At 39.3% G+C, this 16,644-nt stretch overlaps 4 protein-coding genes across 7 annotated transcripts; 2 read left to right on the forward strand and 2 right to left on the reverse strand.

Annotated features, from left to right (window-relative positions):
• The first annotated feature begins 4,668 nt into the window (after positions 1-4,668).
• Positions 4,669-8,456, forward strand: LOC137738114 (uncharacterized). Of its 3 annotated transcripts, XM_068477730.1 has the most exons (6): positions 4,669-4,865; positions 5,400-5,615; positions 5,876-6,754; positions 6,857-6,962; positions 7,376-7,587; positions 7,824-8,456. In XM_068477730.1, exons 3-6 carry the CDS (start codon positions 5,979-5,981, stop codon positions 8,089-8,091), a joined length of 1,362 nt encoding a protein of 453 aa, XP_068333831.1. In that variant the 5' UTR covers positions 4,669-4,865; positions 5,400-5,615; positions 5,876-5,978; the 3' UTR covers positions 8,092-8,456. The 3 variants fall into 3 exon arrangements, with proteins under 3 accessions (XP_068333831.1, XP_068333833.1, XP_068333832.1); XM_068477732.1 differs by lacking the exon at positions 5,400-5,615; XM_068477731.1 differs by lacking the exon at positions 4,669-4,865 and having other exon boundaries at positions 4,906-5,615.
• A 222-nt stretch (positions 8,457-8,678) lies between these two features.
• Positions 8,679-10,977, forward strand: LOC137738115 (uncharacterized). 2 transcript variants are annotated; one of them, XM_068477734.1, is made up of 3 exons: positions 8,679-9,245; positions 9,566-10,449; positions 10,536-10,977. In XM_068477734.1, the coding sequence occupies exons 1-3, from the start codon at positions 8,882-8,884 to the stop codon at positions 10,551-10,553; spliced, it is 1,266 nt and encodes a 421-aa protein (XP_068333835.1). In that variant the 5' UTR covers positions 8,679-8,881; the 3' UTR covers positions 10,554-10,977. The 2 variants fall into 2 exon arrangements, with proteins under 2 accessions (XP_068333835.1, XP_068333834.1); XM_068477733.1 differs by having other exon boundaries at positions 8,680-9,245; positions 9,566-10,977.
• A 206-nt stretch (positions 10,978-11,183) lies between these two features.
• LOC137736412 (GEM-like protein 4) lies at positions 11,184-12,234 on the reverse strand. The gene is made up of 2 exons (XM_068475682.1): positions 11,754-12,234; positions 11,184-11,662 (listed from the first exon to the last, which is right to left on the reverse strand). The coding sequence occupies exons 1-2, from the start codon at positions 12,016-12,018 to the stop codon at positions 11,184-11,186; spliced, it is 744 nt and encodes a 247-aa protein (XP_068331783.1). The 5' UTR covers positions 12,019-12,234.
• A 2,324-nt stretch (positions 12,235-14,558) lies between these two features.
• Positions 14,559-16,556, reverse strand: LOC137738253 (uncharacterized). The gene is made up of 3 exons (XM_068477882.1): positions 15,644-16,556; positions 15,280-15,389; positions 14,559-15,135 (listed from the first exon to the last, which is right to left on the reverse strand). The coding sequence occupies exons 1-3, from the start codon at positions 16,487-16,489 to the stop codon at positions 14,562-14,564; spliced, it is 1,530 nt and encodes a 509-aa protein (XP_068333983.1). The 5' UTR covers positions 16,490-16,556; the 3' UTR covers positions 14,559-14,561.
• Positions 16,557-16,644: the final 88 nt, after the last annotated feature.

The following is a 16,644-nucleotide window of genomic DNA, read 5'->3' on the forward strand; positions in this document are numbered from 1 at the left end:
GTGATCCTGCCAATTATTAAGTCCCAAAATTATTTTTTATTGATTTTTAAAGTTGTAAAATAGAAAAATAAAGATAAACTATTAAAGGGTCTCAAATATATTTTTTATGTGTCCAAAATATTTGGAATATCTTAAATCATTTTGGCTTAAAATGAATTTTGTAAAAATTCTTAAAATCAATTGGAAAATGTGGGTTATAACTCACAACTTTGGTCAAAATATTGAAATTTTTAGTTTTATGAAATATTTTGTGCGGGAGTTAAGAAAAATGTTACAAGACATTTGAATGTGATCTTACCATTTATTAGGTCCTGAAACTATTATTTTCTTGATTTTTAAAGGTTTAAAATAGAAAAATTAATATAAACTAATACAAGGCCCCAAAATATATTTTTACGTGTTAAAAATATTTGGAATATTCTAAATTATTTTTAGTAAACATGCGATGCAACTAGAATCACTTGAATTTTGGCTTGTAATGAATCTTGTATAAATTCTCAAAATTGATCGGAAAACGTGGGTTATAAGTCACCGTTTTTGTCAAAAAATTGAAATTTTTAGTTTTAGAGAATATTTTGCATGGGAGTTAAGAAAAATGTTGCAAGACATTTCAATGTGATTCTACCAATTATTAGGTCCTGAAACTATTTCTTGTTGATTTTTAAAGTTGAAAAAAAGAAAAATAAATATAAACTATTAGGGGGTCTCAAAATATATTTTTACATGTCAAAAATATTTGGAATGTCCTAAATTAATTTTAGTAAACATGCAGTGCGACTAGAATGACTCGCATTTGACTTAAAATGAATCTTAAAAAATCTCAAAACCAATTGGAAAACATGGGTTATAACTCACGATTTTGGTAAAAAAAATTGAAATTTTTAGTTTTATGAAATATTTTGCGCAGGAGTTAAGAAAAATGTTGCAAGACATTTGAATGTGATCCTACCATTTATTAGGTCCCGAAACTATTTTTTCTTGATTTTAAAGGGTTTAAAATAGACAAATTAATATAAACTAATAGAGGACCCCAAAATATATTTTCATGTGTTGAAAATATTTGGAATATCATAAATTAATTTTAGAAAAAATTATGTGACGAGAATCACTCGAATTTTGGCTTATAATGAATCTTGTATGTGACATCCCACATCGCCCAGGGGAGTGATCATTAAATGTATATTCTCATCCCTACATAGTATGATGCCTTTTGGGAGCTCACTGGCTTCGGGTTCCGTAGGAACTCCGAAGTTAAGCGAGAAGGGGGCTACAACAATCCCATGATGGGTGACCCACTGGGAAGTTGCTTGTGAGTTCCCAAAAACAAAACCGTAAGGGAACGGTAAGCCCAAAGGGTTAGGCTCTGATACCAATTGTCACTCCCATGATGGGTGACCCACTGGGAAGTTCTCGTATGAGTTCCCATAAACAAAACCGAGAGGGTGTGCTGGGGGCCCAAAGTGGACAATATCATGTTATGGTGGAGTTGGGCCCGTGAAGTGGTCCCGCCCGGAGCAGGATGTGACAATTTGGTATGAGAGCCTAACCCTGGGCGTGGTGTGCCGACGAGGACGTCGGGCCCCTAAGGGAGGTGGATTGTAACATCCCATATCGCTCAGGGAGTGATCCTTATATGTATATTCTCATCCCTACCTAGCACGAGGCCTTTTGGGAGCTCACTGGCTTCGAGTTCCATCGGAACTCCGAAGTTAAGCGAGTAGCGCGCGAGAGCACTCCCATGATGGGTGACCCACTAGGAAGTTCTCTTGTGAGTTCCCATAAACAAAACTGTGAAGGTGTGCTGGGGGCCCAAAGCGGATAATATCGTGCTATGGTGGAGTTGGGCCCAAGAAGTGGTCCCGCCCCGGGCGGGATGTGACAATTAGGGGTTCTCAAAATATATTTTTATGTGTCAAAAATATTTGGAATGTCCTAGATTAATTTTAGTAAACATGTGGTGCAACTATAGTGACTCGCATTTTGGCTTAAAATGAATCTTGTAAAAATTCTCAAAATCAATTGAAAAACGTGGGTTATAACTCACAATTTAGGCCAAATAATTAAAAGTTTTAGTTTTACAAAATATTTTGCGCGGGAGTTAAGGAAATTGTTGCAAGACATTTGAATGTGATCCTACCATTTATTAGGTCGTGAAACTATTTTTTCTTGATTTTTAAAGGTTTAAAATATAAAAATTAATATAAACTAATAGAGGGCCCAAAAATATATTTTTACGTGTTGAAAATATGTGGAATATCCTAAATTATCTTTAGTAAACATTATGCGACTAGAATCACTCGAACTTTGGCTTATAATGAATCTTGTATAAAGTCACAAAATTGATTGGAAAATGTGAGTTATATAACTCACAGTTTTTGTCAAAAAATTGAAATTTTTTTTAAGGTAATATTTTGCGTGGGAGTTAAGACAAATGTTGCAAGACATTTGAACGTGATCCTACCAATTATTAGATCCCAAAAATATTTTTTATTGATTGTTAATTTTGAAAAATAGAAAAATAAGTATAAACTATTCGGGGGACTCAAAATATATTTTTATGTGTTGAAAATATTTGTAGTGTCCTAAATTAATTTTAGTAAACATGCGGTGTGACTAGAGTGACTCGCATTTTGGCTTAAAATGAATCTTGTAAAAATTCTCAAAATCAATTGGAAAACATGCGTAGCTCACAATTTTGCCCAAAAAATTGAAATTTTTAGTTTTATGAAATATTTTGCGTGGGAGTTAAGGAAAATGTTGCAAGACATTTGAATATGATCCTACCATTTATTAGATCCTGAAACTATTTTTTTCTTGATTTTCAAAGGTTTAAAGGGGAAAAATTAATATAAACTAATAGAGGGCCCCAAAAAATATTTTTACGTGTTGATAATATTTGGAATATCCTAAATTATCTTTAGTAAACATTTTGGGACTAGAATCGCTTGAACTTTGACTTATAATGAATCTTGTATAATTTACAAAATCGATTAGAAAACGTGAGTTACTCACATTTTTTGTCAAAAAATTGATTTTTGTTTAGGAAATAGTTTGCGCCGGAATTAAGAAAAATATTGGAAGACATTTAAATTTGATTCTACAATTTATTAGGTCCCAAATGTGACATCCCACATCACGCAAGGGTGTGATCCTTAAATGTATATTCCCATCCCTACCTAGCACGAGCCCTTTTGGGAGCTCACTGGCTTCGGGTTCCGTAGGAACTTCGAAGTTAAGCGAGAAGGGGGCTAGAGCAATCCCATGATGGGTGACCCACTGGGAAGTTGCTCGTGAGTTCCCAAAAACAAAACCGTGAGCGAATGGTAAGCCCAAAGCGGACAATATCGTGCTACGGTGGTGGAGCGGGCCCGGGAAGTGATCCGCCCCGGGCCGGGATGTGACACCAAAACTATTTTTTTTGTTGATTTTTAAAGTTGAAAAATAGAAAAATAAATATTAACTTTTATACACTTTTTTTTTTGTATTGAAAATATTCGAAATAATCTAAATTAATTATAGTAAACATGTGGTCCGACTAGAATGACTCGAATTTTAGCTTATAATGAATCTTGTATAAATTCTCAAAATCGACTAGAAAACGTGTGTTAAGTTGAAATGTTGCGTGGGAGTTAAGAAAAATGTTGCAAGACATGTGAATGTGATTCTACTATTTATTAGGTTCGAATACTATTTTTTATTGATTTTTGAAATTGAAAAGAAAAGAAAAGAAAAACAAATATAAACTAATAGAGGGTCCCAAATATATTTTTACGTGTTGAATATATTTGGAATATCCTAAATTTATTTTAGTAAACATGCAGTGTGACTAGAATAACATGAATTTTACTTGAAATAAGTCTTGTATAAATTCTCAATTTCAATTAGAAAAAGTGCGTTATAAATCACCGTTTTTGTAAAAAAAAAAAAAAAAAATGAAAAATTTAATTTTTAAGGTTAACAAGAAAAATAAAAATAAATTAATAGAGGCCCTCGTATTATAGTTGTGTGTGTAAAAAAATGTGAGGATGAGAATGGATGGACTGCTGAGTGACGCATCGTGCATTTGCGGCGGCATAATGATAATATTCTCCGCATAAGAAAGAAAAGAAACAAATTATTACGTAAACAGTATGGAAAATATTGATGGCCTCCCAATCCCATCCAACTCTCCAGACCCTTTCGCTTCGTTAGTGGGAGAATATTCTCCACGAATATCCTCTTATACCAAATATTTGATTGTACAAGTGATTATCAAATAAGCAAAAACTCTTTTGATGGTTCTCATATTTTTTTTTTTCTGCTTAAAAAAGGGATAAATAATGGTAAGTTATGGTTATTTATTAATTTCGGATCGATGATGTTCCGGAGAATTTCATCTTATTTTTTACCACAATCAAGCAGATTTACTAGTTCGGAGCATCGAACCTGAAACCTCTTACGTTTTTGTTTATTGGGAAGTTACAGTCCGTGCACATACCACTAAATCATTGTTGCGGTTAATAATTCCCATGTCTTGAATTTCATAAATTTTCAGGTGTGAAAAAATAGAAAATATCTAGCTTAATTTAAGCACATAAATAAATTCCTTATGGTTATAAATAAACAATCCTAAATTGATTTATCTTTTTGGGGTCTAATTGATTAATATAACTAAAAGGCAATCCGCACCGCACCGCAGCAACAGAAAAAGCAAAAGAGACGCTGGGGGACCAACAGAGGAGAAAGGGAAAAGGCAAGCCCGCACCGCAGCAACAGAGGGAGAGAGATAAGAAAAAAAGGCGGAAGGGAAGAGGAGGGGTGGGAGGGGCCTCGCCGTTCGCCATTCACCACCTCATTCTCTTCCTGGGCTTGATTTCTTCAGTCAGGTCTGCCTCCTCTCAACCTTTTCTCTGAAAAATGTTTATTCATTCTCACAATATTTATTTTCTTCGTCGAATTAAATTAAATTGAATTCTAAATCATCGCATTTAGATATAGGAATTTTTATTTTTATTTTTTGAGCGCATCGATATTTTATTTTTATATTAAAGAGAGGAAGAGTTCGATTAAATTACATAATAAGTAGTTTAATTTGATGTTGAATTCATCATTTACATGTTTTCAACAAAATTTTAACATAAAACTTTTCATTTCTAAATGAAAAAGAATATACGTCGGAAAATTTCTTAAAAACATGAAAGGGGCCATTGGGCAAAACGGTCTTTTTCTCTGCTCTGCCAAATTGCCAATGGGCTCGCGGTCCTAGATTGCCGGAAGCTCCTGCCTTTCCGTACCAACCCCTGAGCCCATCACCATCTCTAACACTTTTCTTTTCTTTTATTTTTAAACGTGGCATTGTTCTACTGGACCTTGTGTTTTAACCGCCAGCTTGGATTTTTATTTTCTATGCTTTTAAAAAGCAAAAACAAACATCAGAATCCAGGAAAGCTTTGGTAATCTCCAGCGAAGAAAACGAAGAAGGGAAGGATCAGGCAAGGAGGAGGGTTCTTGCAAATTGCTATTGGTTGGTTGGTGTCGGGTGCGCGTGTTGGTGATCATCGGGCTGTCTGTCAAACGACATTGACAGCCCGACCCGATTTTGTTTTTGTTAGAAACGTCCAAGTCCAAGCAACGCGGTAAGAATGTTTCTTTTGGCAATCAACGAATATGCGCTCTCCAACCCACTTTTCAGTTTTCTATCCACTATTAAATTCTAATTCTTGCGTGTTTTTCATGCGCTTATAAATTCGGATTCCAATTTTTATTATTTCTTTCTTCGTTTGAATCCCTTATTCCAATTTGATACAATCCCAATTCCTTATTTGTTGGTGCTTGACTATTCTTCTTGGTGGTCTATATTTATCGTCATATTCCCATTCGTTCATTTTCTCTGCAGGTGATTCCCTTGCTTGAAATTGTTGGCTTTCTGGGGAATCTGGTCGCTTGGATTGCTTGTCATTTCCTTTTCATATGTTGAATGGTGGTTGCTTGATATTCGCATGAGTATTTTGGGCGCCCTTACCAACAATATGGCTTCCTTGTCTGGAATGGTTCAACGACCTCTCGTTGCGGCTGCTGCCGTTGCTGTTGCCTCGGTTTCTGCTGACATCTCTGATAAATTGCCGTCTTACCGATCCAATGACGCTTGTTCTACGTCGGGTTTATCACACAACACCTCCTTGCAAGATTGGAACTCATCCTGGGTTTCACATATTTCGGTTTCTAAGCTCGCAAACTTGTCCTTTATCTCTAGAATTCCAGTACCTGTGCCCAACATTAACTTCCCAATTCCTAACACGGGCTGCAATTTTGTTCCCAAGCAGCTATATTCATCAGTTGCATCTTCACCTCTTCTTCTTAATCTGTATCAGTCCGCAGACCTGGTTAAAGCACGAAAGTCAGCTTCGTATAACCATGATATATCATCTACTTCCCCATCTGAGGTCTCGTACAGATGGCATTTACCTGAACCGAATGCCATAGATGTTTCAGGCGGTTCTGATTGCTCATCGGCAAAGTTCAGGACTGTGGTGGTTTTGCTAGGATGGTTGGGAGCAAAGCAAAAACATCTCAAGAAGTATGCCGAGTGGTATACTTCCAGGGGATATCATGCTATTACATTTACTTTGCCCATGTCTGACATTCTCAAATACCAACCTGGCGGGAAAGTTGAAGAGCACATCGACTCGCTTGTGAGCCATTTGGCTGATTGGTTAGAAGAGGAACATGGAAAGAACCTGGTGTTCCATACTTTTAGCAATACTGGATGGTTAACGTGAGTCCAGTCCCCACTTATATTCTTTTTTCTTATAGAAACTCCATGTGCAATTTCCCTGTTCTCCTGTGTAACCATTTCCTGGTTTGCTTCATCTTACAGGTATGGGGTAATTTTGGAGCAGTTCCAGAAGCACGATCCTTCTCTAATGGGCAGGATTCGGGGCTGCGTTGTGGATTCTGCACCAGTTGCAGCACCTGACCCCCAGGTAAACGATAGTTGCAATTCTGTAACTGGGAAAGAGCAGAAGTTATCTACTGATCATATTGAAAAGATAAAAAGTTATCTACACATACTCCATTTGGTACCAGAGATAACCTGTTGCTATCATTTTTTAGAGTGTGGATCATGTTTCTATGAATTTGACCAATATAATACTTCATTTTGCTCAATATAATTTTAGCAGCAGAGCCTATTACCACCACCATGCCCAATTGTTGTAGGAATATCCGAAGAAAACGTATTGGTTTTTGAGTTTTGTGTGGCTCATTCAGACAGCTGTTTGGGTTTGTTATGCAAATGATCTGTTTTTTTAGTTTTTTCTGGGTTCCAGGTTTTTCTTAGAATCTTAGATGATTTGTGTTTGGATGGGTTTGCTATCTAATTCTTGACCTTGTGCAGGTCTGGGCTTCTGGTTTCTCTGCAGCCTTTCTGAAAAAGCGTAGTGTAGCAGCAAAAGGAACAATGGACTCAAATGAGTCAGGGATGGATGCTTTGGTTGGCAGCAATAATGGAGTAGTGGCACCCAAACCTGCAGTAACCGAAGCAGCTTTGCTAGTAGTCTTGGAGAAGTTCTTTGGGGTGGTTTTGAAATTTCCTACAGTGAACAGGCAGTCTATCTTATTCTTCCTTGCCCTTTTATTTTCATAGAATTATTCGAGGTGGATGTGAATCTTCATGCACCTTTCCATGCTACAAATTTCCGTTTATACTTGAATTCATTCACCTCACCTGTGTTTTATAATCCTAGAAGAACAATTGTCAAAGCAAATGTCAAATTAGCATTGGCAAGAGTTGGTCTCTCCTTGTATGGAAAGTAATATGAATGTTATTGGTGGTATTGCAGGAGGCTTTCTGATGTGTTGAGCCTATTGTCAGCTCGCCAACCAAGTTGTCCGCAATTGTATATCTACAGCTCTGCAGACAGGGTGATTCCTGCAGGGTCAGTGGAATCATTCATAAAGGAGCAAAAGAGGGCGGGACATGAGGTTAGGGCTTGCAACTTTGTGTCGACGCCGCACGTTGATCATTTCAGAAACGACCCAAAACTGTACACTTGTGAGCTAACCGGGTTTCTGGAGGACTGCGTGCTTCCTTGTTGCAAACAGTCGCATTGATTGATCGAAACCATGGAGTCACCGAAGATGATTCTAAAATTCTTTTTGTTATGCTTAAATTTACACAGCATATCCAATTAATTCATTTGTGTAGAGGTGGTTGAATGCAACACAGCATGTCCATTTTCCGTTGTTTGTTTTCACATCACATGTTACAGACAACATATACAAAACAGATTATTCTCATCGATCAACTGTCAAGTTTTACCAAATGATGAATGATGATGTTAGTTGCACCCAATCGAGCCAATCCGTATTATTATTGTTACTTGGCAGTTTTGATCTTTTGATACGCATTGAAACGGGGGGACATTAAACATTACCTAAAGAAAATATTGTACTTGGGCTCTTTTTCTAATCCACCATTCCATGTTCGCTCATGACTTGGACCGACCCTGGTGACTGTATACCTCTTTCCGGTCGGAGCAGAGGTGAACAAATAATAATTTGACTCATGTTTTTTATTCGGAGTTGGTATCCATATGATAGGCTACAAGCCTACAACAACCCACTTTATATAATTTTTTCAAATTTATATTCTGAAAATAATGCAAATTTATAAAGTATAGTTGACACAATGTCAAGAGTACAAGTGGAACAAACCAGAAACAAGGAGACGATATTATGTAGAATGACACCCGAGCCCCTAGCTAGTAGCTACCCCTTCGGATCTCTCTCATCTCTCGTTCCCGAGTCTCAACCCTAATCCTAATCCTGATTGAGCCCTCCCCAAATCTATAATCTCAATTGGGGTCAGGGTTAGGGTTTCCTCCTTCACTATCAAATATCAATGGCTTCTTCATCATCAACCGATTCCCCGTCAATAACAATAATGGTATGTATCAACGAGGCGTTGACGGACGACGAGCTCCGGTCGGTGCTAGCGAAGCTGGAGAGCCAGAGGGACAAGGAGGTGTTCGGGTTGGTCTGCAAGCGGTGGCTTCACTTGCAGAGCACGGAGAGGAAGAGGCTCTCCGCACGTGCGGGACCTCACATGCTTCGCAAAATGGCTGCCAGGTTCTACAGGGTCCTGGAGCTCGACCTCTCTCAGTCCATTTCCAGGTCCTTCTATCCCGGTGTCACCGACTCTGATCTGCGTGTTATTGCTGATGGGTTTAAGTGCTTGAGACTCCTCAATCTGCACAACTGCAAAGGTTTTCTTTTTTCAATTTCAGACACTGTTTATTTGAATTTGTTTGAATATTGGACATCTGCTTGTTTCATGGGTGTATGGCAGTAGATTAGGTACTTTTATGTGGGTTTTTATTGCCTTTAACAGAGCTGCACGTACCTTAGATTGTGGGATATTTGTATTGGAGGCGCATATTTTCCATCTGCATACTGCGTACTGTGAGATTCTTATTAGACTGCACAGTGGAAATCAGAAAAACTTTTTGAAATGTGTGCGCTCATTGTCTTTTGTATTGAACACAATAGACTTGATTCATGTATCACTTATTTCTTTCTTTTACAGGAATTTCAGATGCCGGTGTCGTTTTCATTGGCTCTGGTCTTCCATCCCTACAGTCCCTAGATGTGTCATATTGTAGAAAGTTAACGGACAAAGGATTATCAGCTGTTGCCCAGGGCTGCGCAGACCTTCGGGGCCTTTATCTTGCTGGCTGCAGATTTGTTACTGATGGGTTATTGCGAGCCCTTTCAAAGAATTGTTACCATTTAGAAGAGTTGGGGCTCCAAGGTTGCACCAACATAACTGACGCTGGACTTACTGATCTTGTAGATGGATGCCAACAGATCAAAGTTTTAGATATCAACAAATGCAGCAATATTGGAGATAGTGGAGTTTCCAGTGTCTCCATGGCATGCTCATCTTCTCTGAAGACGCTGAAGTTGTTGGATTGCTACAAAATCAGTGATGAGTCTATATTGTCGTTGGCCAGATTCTGCAAAAATCTTGAAACTCTAGTCATTGGTGGCTGCCGGGACATTTCAGATGCATCTATAAAATTGCTGGCTGTTTCTTGTAAGAGTAATCTCAAGAACCTACGGATGGATTGGTGTTTAAATATCTCAGACTCTTCGTTGTGCTGTATCCTTGCTCAGTGCAGAAACCTGGAGGTTCTCAACATTGGGTGCTGTGAGGAGGTGACAGATGTCGCCTTTCAGGGTTTAAATGGTGGAGGTGACATTGAGTTGAGTTTGAAGTTTTTAAAGGTGAGTAATTGCCCAAAAGTAACGGTGGCAGGTATAGCCATGGTTTTGGACAAATGTGAGACTTTGGAATATCTGGATGTAAGGTCGTGCCCACACATTACAAAGGCAGGTTGTGAAGAAGGGGGATTGCGGTTTCCTGAACGTTGTAAAGTGAACTTCACAGGGAGTTTAGCTGAGCCTGAGGTGTTACTTTGTGAGTGAGCTGGCGGACACGGTCAGCCTCAGCAGGTCAAAATTTGTGAGGGGGGGGGAGTTTAGCTGAGCCTGAGGTGTTACTTTGTGAGTGAGCTGGCGGACACGGTCAGCCTCAGCAGGTCAAAATTTGTGAGGGGGAGTTTAATTAATCTGTTGGAAAGCTTGAATGATGACTGGTGAGGCTGGTTTTGAGCTAGCCTCTGCCTCTCTTCTCCGTACTGGATAAATGAAATGCTGGTTTGCTGGTTTGTTGTGTTGTGTGTTTAATTCCTTCCTTCCTCGAGTCGGAAGTCAGAATATTAAAATCATGTACATCGTGAGTGGAATAAATTATGTGGTCACTTGTTACTACTTAGTTTGAATTTATAAGCCATATGAAACTCATGTTACTTGTTGTCAAGCAGGTAAATACAAATTATTTACAAATTAGGATGTGTGATCATGTTGTGTTACTATGGACTTGCAGTAAAGAGAGTGCGAGTTATGCTTAAGAATTACTAATTGTGCATTGCGAAACCGGTGATTGTAAATAACATGAAGAGCCACGTGGTTTTCAAAGAAAAGAGAATTTTCTCATTAATAAAAAAGAAATATTTACGCATTGTCCGTAAATTAATGGTATTGAGCTCCTCCTCCTCGTCTTCCAGTACTCCTAGCTTAATGTGCATAATTACTTACAACTTGATCACATGTACTTGGTTAATTAAGCTGGAGATGGAATATTAATAGCCTGCTGGAGATGGAATATTAATAGCCTGCTGGAGATATTTCAAAGTTTTCTGGTAATTCAAGAACCCCATAAACCAGAAGTCAAAGTCATCCACAGTAACTATTTCTACGTACTTTTGCGACGGCTTCTTCACGTTCTCGCTCTGGTTGACCCTGTTGATCTTGTTCACTGGGATCACCACCTTGTAGTGGACTCTTCTTACCAGCTGGTGTCCCTCTGAATCTGACGATGGCAGTTTGATCGATCTCTCGCTGCAAAACGCAATCTTGTCCGTCGAGATGAAGAGGAGGCCTGCCATAGGACCCGCCGTGGTTGACAGATAACACTGGGATGCCTTGAGCAGCCTCTCTCCTGCGTTGACGCTGAATGCATGCTTAAACACCTTCTCCAACGTCCCTCCTACTTTCACAATTTTAGCCCCCAGCCTCAGCTTCCACTTCACTGTCTCTGTGATCTTGGACCCCAGTCTCACTGCACAATTGAATCAAATTAAGTAAATTATTATGTAACTCAAACTTGTCTTAATTTCTGAATTAGTATATATGCACAGCGAGCTGCTTACCGTGTTCTTTGACTCCATGGGCAAAACTGTCAGCCTTCTTGGTAAGCTTGTTCATCCTGTTAAGCACTGAATGCACTCTGCTTTGTCCGATGAGCTTTGAAGATCCAGTAGTGATTTCACGATCATTAGGAGCCGCTGCTGGAATATTATGATGATATTGGATAGCAGCAGTATGATCTGCACTCTTAAACGAATACGCAGCTGCAGCGGCTGCTGCCGAGTTCATTGGAATTCCAAGAACTTGTCCTTGAAGTGAGGCCTTCATATTTGATTATGATCAGTAGGTATCTACTAGGATTAGCTGCAAGTTAATTAGAAGAAGAAGAACAAGTGATGAGGAGATGGATGGATGCTTAATTGGTGATTATTGTGGTTGTGTGAGCGTTATGTTATGTATATAAAGGGATGGAAGATAGTAATAGGCGGGTGGGGGTGAATCTAACTTTTGGTTGCATGAGTCATGTATGGCTCATCAGTGAGAATAAAGGCACTGCTACTACTACTACACGGACTCTTTTTTAAAGATAAAAATGTCGTCTTTTCATTTTCAAAAGAAAATGACATGGCATATATGTTATCTTGGATCGGTAGTTTTGCTTTAAGAAATAGACATTTTAGCAATAAGGTTTATATGTTGTGTTGTGCAAACAAATAACTCGAAAGTAAGGTTTTGCATGCATATCCCCCATTTCCATCTCCTAAGGTGTATTTGTCCACCTTGTTTCTCTGAGTTGTTACATATCTTTTGCTGTATTTTCCAAATCAGCCCTGCCCAAGCATTACAACAAACAGGAAAAGACAAAGGATCGAGATAAAAAAAGAAGAGAAGGAGAGTATATATCTTGATTTTTTCCTGATTAATGGGGAATTATGCTAACTTTTCAATCATTATAAATTAAGATTAGATTTAATTGAACAAGCATTGTCTTACTTAATTAACTTTGCTCAAATATAATAATAATAATAATATTGTAACCAAAACCAACTGTATTTGGAAAAGAGGAATTCAGATGTGTCAATGAAAACTTTTGAGCTGGACCTTTAGCTTTCTGATGCCATTGCCATTTGCCACCCCTCCCACCCACCCTCTCTCCTCTCCTCTCCTTTCCTCTTACTAATATACTAATTAAGATAAGATGACGAAAAGGAGGGAACAAGTATTTGACTATTCCTGACCAAATTTGTACATCACCCGAATCACATGGTATAGGACTCAGACTAGGAGACATGTTGGACAAGTAATTCATCAGCCTGTCCTCAGTGTGTATGTGTTGTTTCTTAGAGTCTGAGTTATCTTACATTGTTCTCATGCCAAACCCAAGGAACCCATAAAAATTGCAGTTGCAAGAAAAAGGTGAAAGAAGCAAAGAGGACCATCCCCCTTGCACGTATTCCATATTAGGTCCACATATATCTAAGTGAAGCGTTTAACATTGGTCAAAAGAGCAAAGTCTTAGCCAGCCATGTCACTCGGACTCAGGCCCAGCTGATCGGGTCGTGTCACATCTCCGTCGACAGGGCAAGTGCAACTGTGCAAGTGCTTATCTGGACAGATTTTGATGAATCGTCACCATCATGGCCAATTTGACGTTCCTTTCCTTTTAATCTAATTAAAAGACACCTTTTTTTATATCTTTGAATCGAAGCTTTCTAATTCATTGGTCAATTCCCAGCAAAATAAATGGGTTAAATAAAATAAAAGGGAGAAAAAGGTGTGCTAGCTCAGCTAAGCCAAGCCGAGTCACTCGGTAGGCAAGGATATCGGAGGAAAGATGGTGAGGGAGGTTTGTTTTCGAAATCCAAATGGTCCATCCCCTGTAAGCAAAAGATTGTCTCTGTGGCCAGAGAGACAATTGGTTACTCCCAAACTAATATACTGAACTCATATAAAATAGATTACGCTCTTATAATGGACTAGAGAATATGAGTGTAATACCAATATATTAGACTCACACTAGTGTAGCAGGAGTATTATAATTATCAAACTCAAACTGTATGGTTCCTATATATAGGTATTTAGTGGCGGATCCAAAATTAGAGCAATGGGGGTCTCAATGTTAAGGATATAAGTTTTTTGATAAAAACAGAGCGCGAAGCGTGCAAAAAAATACAGTTTATTCACCGAAGCATTTCGTCGAGCACTTGGTGGGTTTGTTATTGTCAATCAAATCATGTTGCCCACATGTCAACATATATCAAAGCAATCTGATGAGTGTTATCGAAAAAATTTGTCAAGTGCTCTCGACGCAAAATGCAGAGTGCTGCCGAGATATACCTAGCAAACATTACGTCAAATACTTAGTGGGCAAAAAAGAGACCTCGAAAGAACTCCACATGTATATTTTTCAGACTTTGAGTGATCTTATGACCACCTTAGTCCCAATATACATACGACACTCTAGGTATCACACTCAAATTACTGTGAAAGGCCTAAGTTCATCATATTGCACATCAATTGATGTCTTTCGTTTGTTTGAACGTCTAATTCTCTATTGAGTATAGCTAATGTGATGGAAATTGAAATTGCTTTAGTCATTTCGAAAGTCACTCTAAACATAGTTTGGCCAAAAGAGTTTTATAATCACTAACATGCCTCGTGCTTCAATGCGCAAGGGATCGCAGAATCAAAGGTGGCTTAGTCATACTTCCAACTTTTCTACATGATTTTATGACGCTTGGGGTGACAAAAGACATCATCAACTAAATAAATTATCAACTTCAGTTGAGAACACAAAATTAAGCTCAAATTTTAAGCACTTTTGAATCAGACTCAGCAGCATTTCTATTTCTCTATATATGAGAAAGTCATTAAATAGGGTTGTTTGATTCCATTAATTTAATTGCATTCACAACTTTTTCCATTTGCAATCCTCGACTACCCTTCACCAACACAACATCACTACAATTAACCATCTTCACAATTTCCTGCACTAAAATTTCCGAGTCAATAGCATATACGATGTTCATCTCGTCAAGCGACTTCATACTCGCAGCTGCTGCACAAAACCTCTCCCCCACGAGGCCAACTAAATCAATACGAGCACTACGACACTGCTTTAAAATCATCTCGTGTGACTCCATCTCAATTCCACCAAGTTCTAACATGTCGCCGAGTATGGCGATTCTTTTGCCTCTGCAATCAATACTCTCAAGCACGTCAATGGCAGCCTTGGTGCTCACAGGGTTTGCATTGTAAGCATCATTCACTATCTTGATTCCATTTCTAGCAATTTCAAGCTCCAACCTCATGTGAACCGGAGAAAAGGCTGACAGGCGAACTCCAATTTGAGAAAGAGATACTCCTAAAAGAGTCGCTACTGCTGCTGCCGCACATGCATTGACACCCAAATGGACGCCTGGACTAGGTATCACAAACCCTACACTGAAAACAAACGAAACCGCCATTTCAGTGAAGAGCGTGAGCGGGAGCACTTAGGCTTATCAAAACGAAAAACAGTAGCTAGCAACGAAAACAATGTTGTTTAACTCAGACAAGGAATGTGTATGAGGAAGGGGAGGGGCTTACATCTCTTGGTGATTCTGTAAGACAACTCTAACTCCAAGACCTCTGTTTGTGCTTTCTGATACAACCAACCGAACATGGCACCCCACTGTCCGTCTCCGACCAAACAGCACCTGTTTATGGCAAGAAATTAAACAACAAACTGACTTCACCTATAACCTGGTGCAAAATACTAGCAGATCCAGTATCTACTCTCGTGTGAGTTTCATTGCCTGCTTTCCAAATCACCCAATTTTGTATTGTAAAGAAACTAAAATCAGGACAAGGGAAAGATAAAAGATGTGTTTTTTGGTATATTGGTGCATTCACATTTTACATTTTATACAGAAAAAATAAGAAGCGCCCAGACCAGGGAGAGCAGAAAGACCTTTTTGACACCATATGGCACGGGGAGGCTCATGACAAGTGGATCGTCAGCATTCAAAACACAGACGTCCCCGGGCTTTGCTTCCGCCAAAATTTCCCCTTTGGCAATTGCAATTTCTTCCAAACTCGAAAAGTTGCAAAAATGCGAAGCCCCCACATTTAGAATGAGCCTTACGGTCGGCCTAGCCGTCCTCGCAAGCTCTAAAATCTCCCCCTTCCCGCTCATTCCCATCTCCAAAACCACAACCCCAGCATTCCTCGGCATCCCAATCAACGACAGAGCAACCCCAATTTCATTGTTCCAATTCCCATGACTTTGATGAACCAAACCTGTTGAACTCTCCAGAGCCAAAGCTATCATGGCCTTTGTGCTAGTCTTTCCCACGGTCCCAGTCACTCCCACCACTTCACCGTGAAACCTGTTCCTTGCATAACTAGCCATCTTCTTCAACGAAACGACAGTGTTACCGTGGCATTCAACAAAGCCTCTGTCCCAATTCTCGCAGACGCGGCTGCCGATAACTCCGGCACAGCCTCTGCGGGACAACTCCGGGGTGACGAAATCGTGGGCATCGAAGTTTGGGCCGGCAATGGCGAAGAACCACTGTTTAGGTTGCAGGGTTCTGGTGTCTGTAGAAATGGTTCCAGGAGGACCCCATTTTACGATCCTCCCGTTGACAGCGGCAGCGATATCCGAGACGGTCCACAGGGCTTTTGATTCCGATTCCGGGGGATTTGGGGAACTAGGGTTTATGGAACATTTGGTGGTGATAGAGATAGAGTGCCTGCTGGGTTTTATGATTGAGGGTAGGTGCCAGGAGGAATGTGGTGTTGGTGTTGCAGACATTGCCTCCAAGACAAAAAGTGCGATCCAAGCTTAAAACTTCAACTCCTTCGTGCTTGTTTTAAAGGCTTTTCTAGCCCTTGACACTATTACTTTCTGAACTCACTCTCATTCACCGTATTTGAATTTAGGACTAACTGGCAGACCGCGGTTTAGAC

Source organism: Pyrus communis, chromosome 6, assembly GCF_963583255.1.
Source record: "Pyrus communis chromosome 6, drPyrComm1.1, whole genome shotgun sequence".
NCBI classification, from domain to species: domain Eukaryota; kingdom Viridiplantae; phylum Streptophyta; class Magnoliopsida; order Rosales; family Rosaceae; genus Pyrus; species Pyrus communis.

Bases quoted from the DNA above. Each gene is read 5' to 3' on its own strand.
- LOC137738114 (XM_068477730.1), top strand. From the start codon at position 5,979: ATGAGTATTTTGGGCGCCCTTACCAACAATATGGCTTCCTTGTCTGGA. The intron at 6,755-6,856 runs GTGAGTCCAGTC...TTCATCTTACAG, and splicing joins AGCAATACTGGATGGTTAAC to GTATGGGGTAATTTTGGAGC. The intron at 6,963-7,375 runs GTAAACGATAGT...GACCTTGTGCAG, and splicing joins TTGCAGCACCTGACCCCCAG to GTCTGGGCTTCTGGTTTCTC.
- LOC137738115 (XM_068477734.1), top strand. From the start codon at position 8,882: ATGGCTTCTTCATCATCAACCGATTCCCCGTCAATAACAATAATGGTA. The intron at 9,246-9,565 runs GTTTTCTTTTTT...TTTCTTTTACAG, and splicing joins CAATCTGCACAACTGCAAAG to GAATTTCAGATGCCGGTGTC.
- LOC137736412 (XM_068475682.1), bottom strand. From the start codon at position 12,018: ATGAAGGCCTCACTTCAAGGACAAGTTCTTGGAATTCCAATGAACTCG. The intron at 11,663-11,753 runs GTAAGCAGCTCG...TCAATTGTGCAG, and splicing joins CCATGGAGTCAAAGAACACG to TGAGACTGGGGTCCAAGATC.
- LOC137738253 (XM_068477882.1), bottom strand. From the start codon at position 16,489: ATGTCTGCAACACCAACACCACATTCCTCCTGGCACCTACCCTCAATC. The intron at 15,390-15,643 runs GTCTTTCTGCTC...TGCCATAAACAG, and splicing joins TGCCATATGGTGTCAAAAAG to GTGCTGTTTGGTCGGAGACG. The intron at 15,136-15,279 runs GTAAGCCCCTCC...GTTTGTTTTCAG, and splicing joins TTACAGAATCACCAAGAGAT to TGTAGGGTTTGTGATACCTA.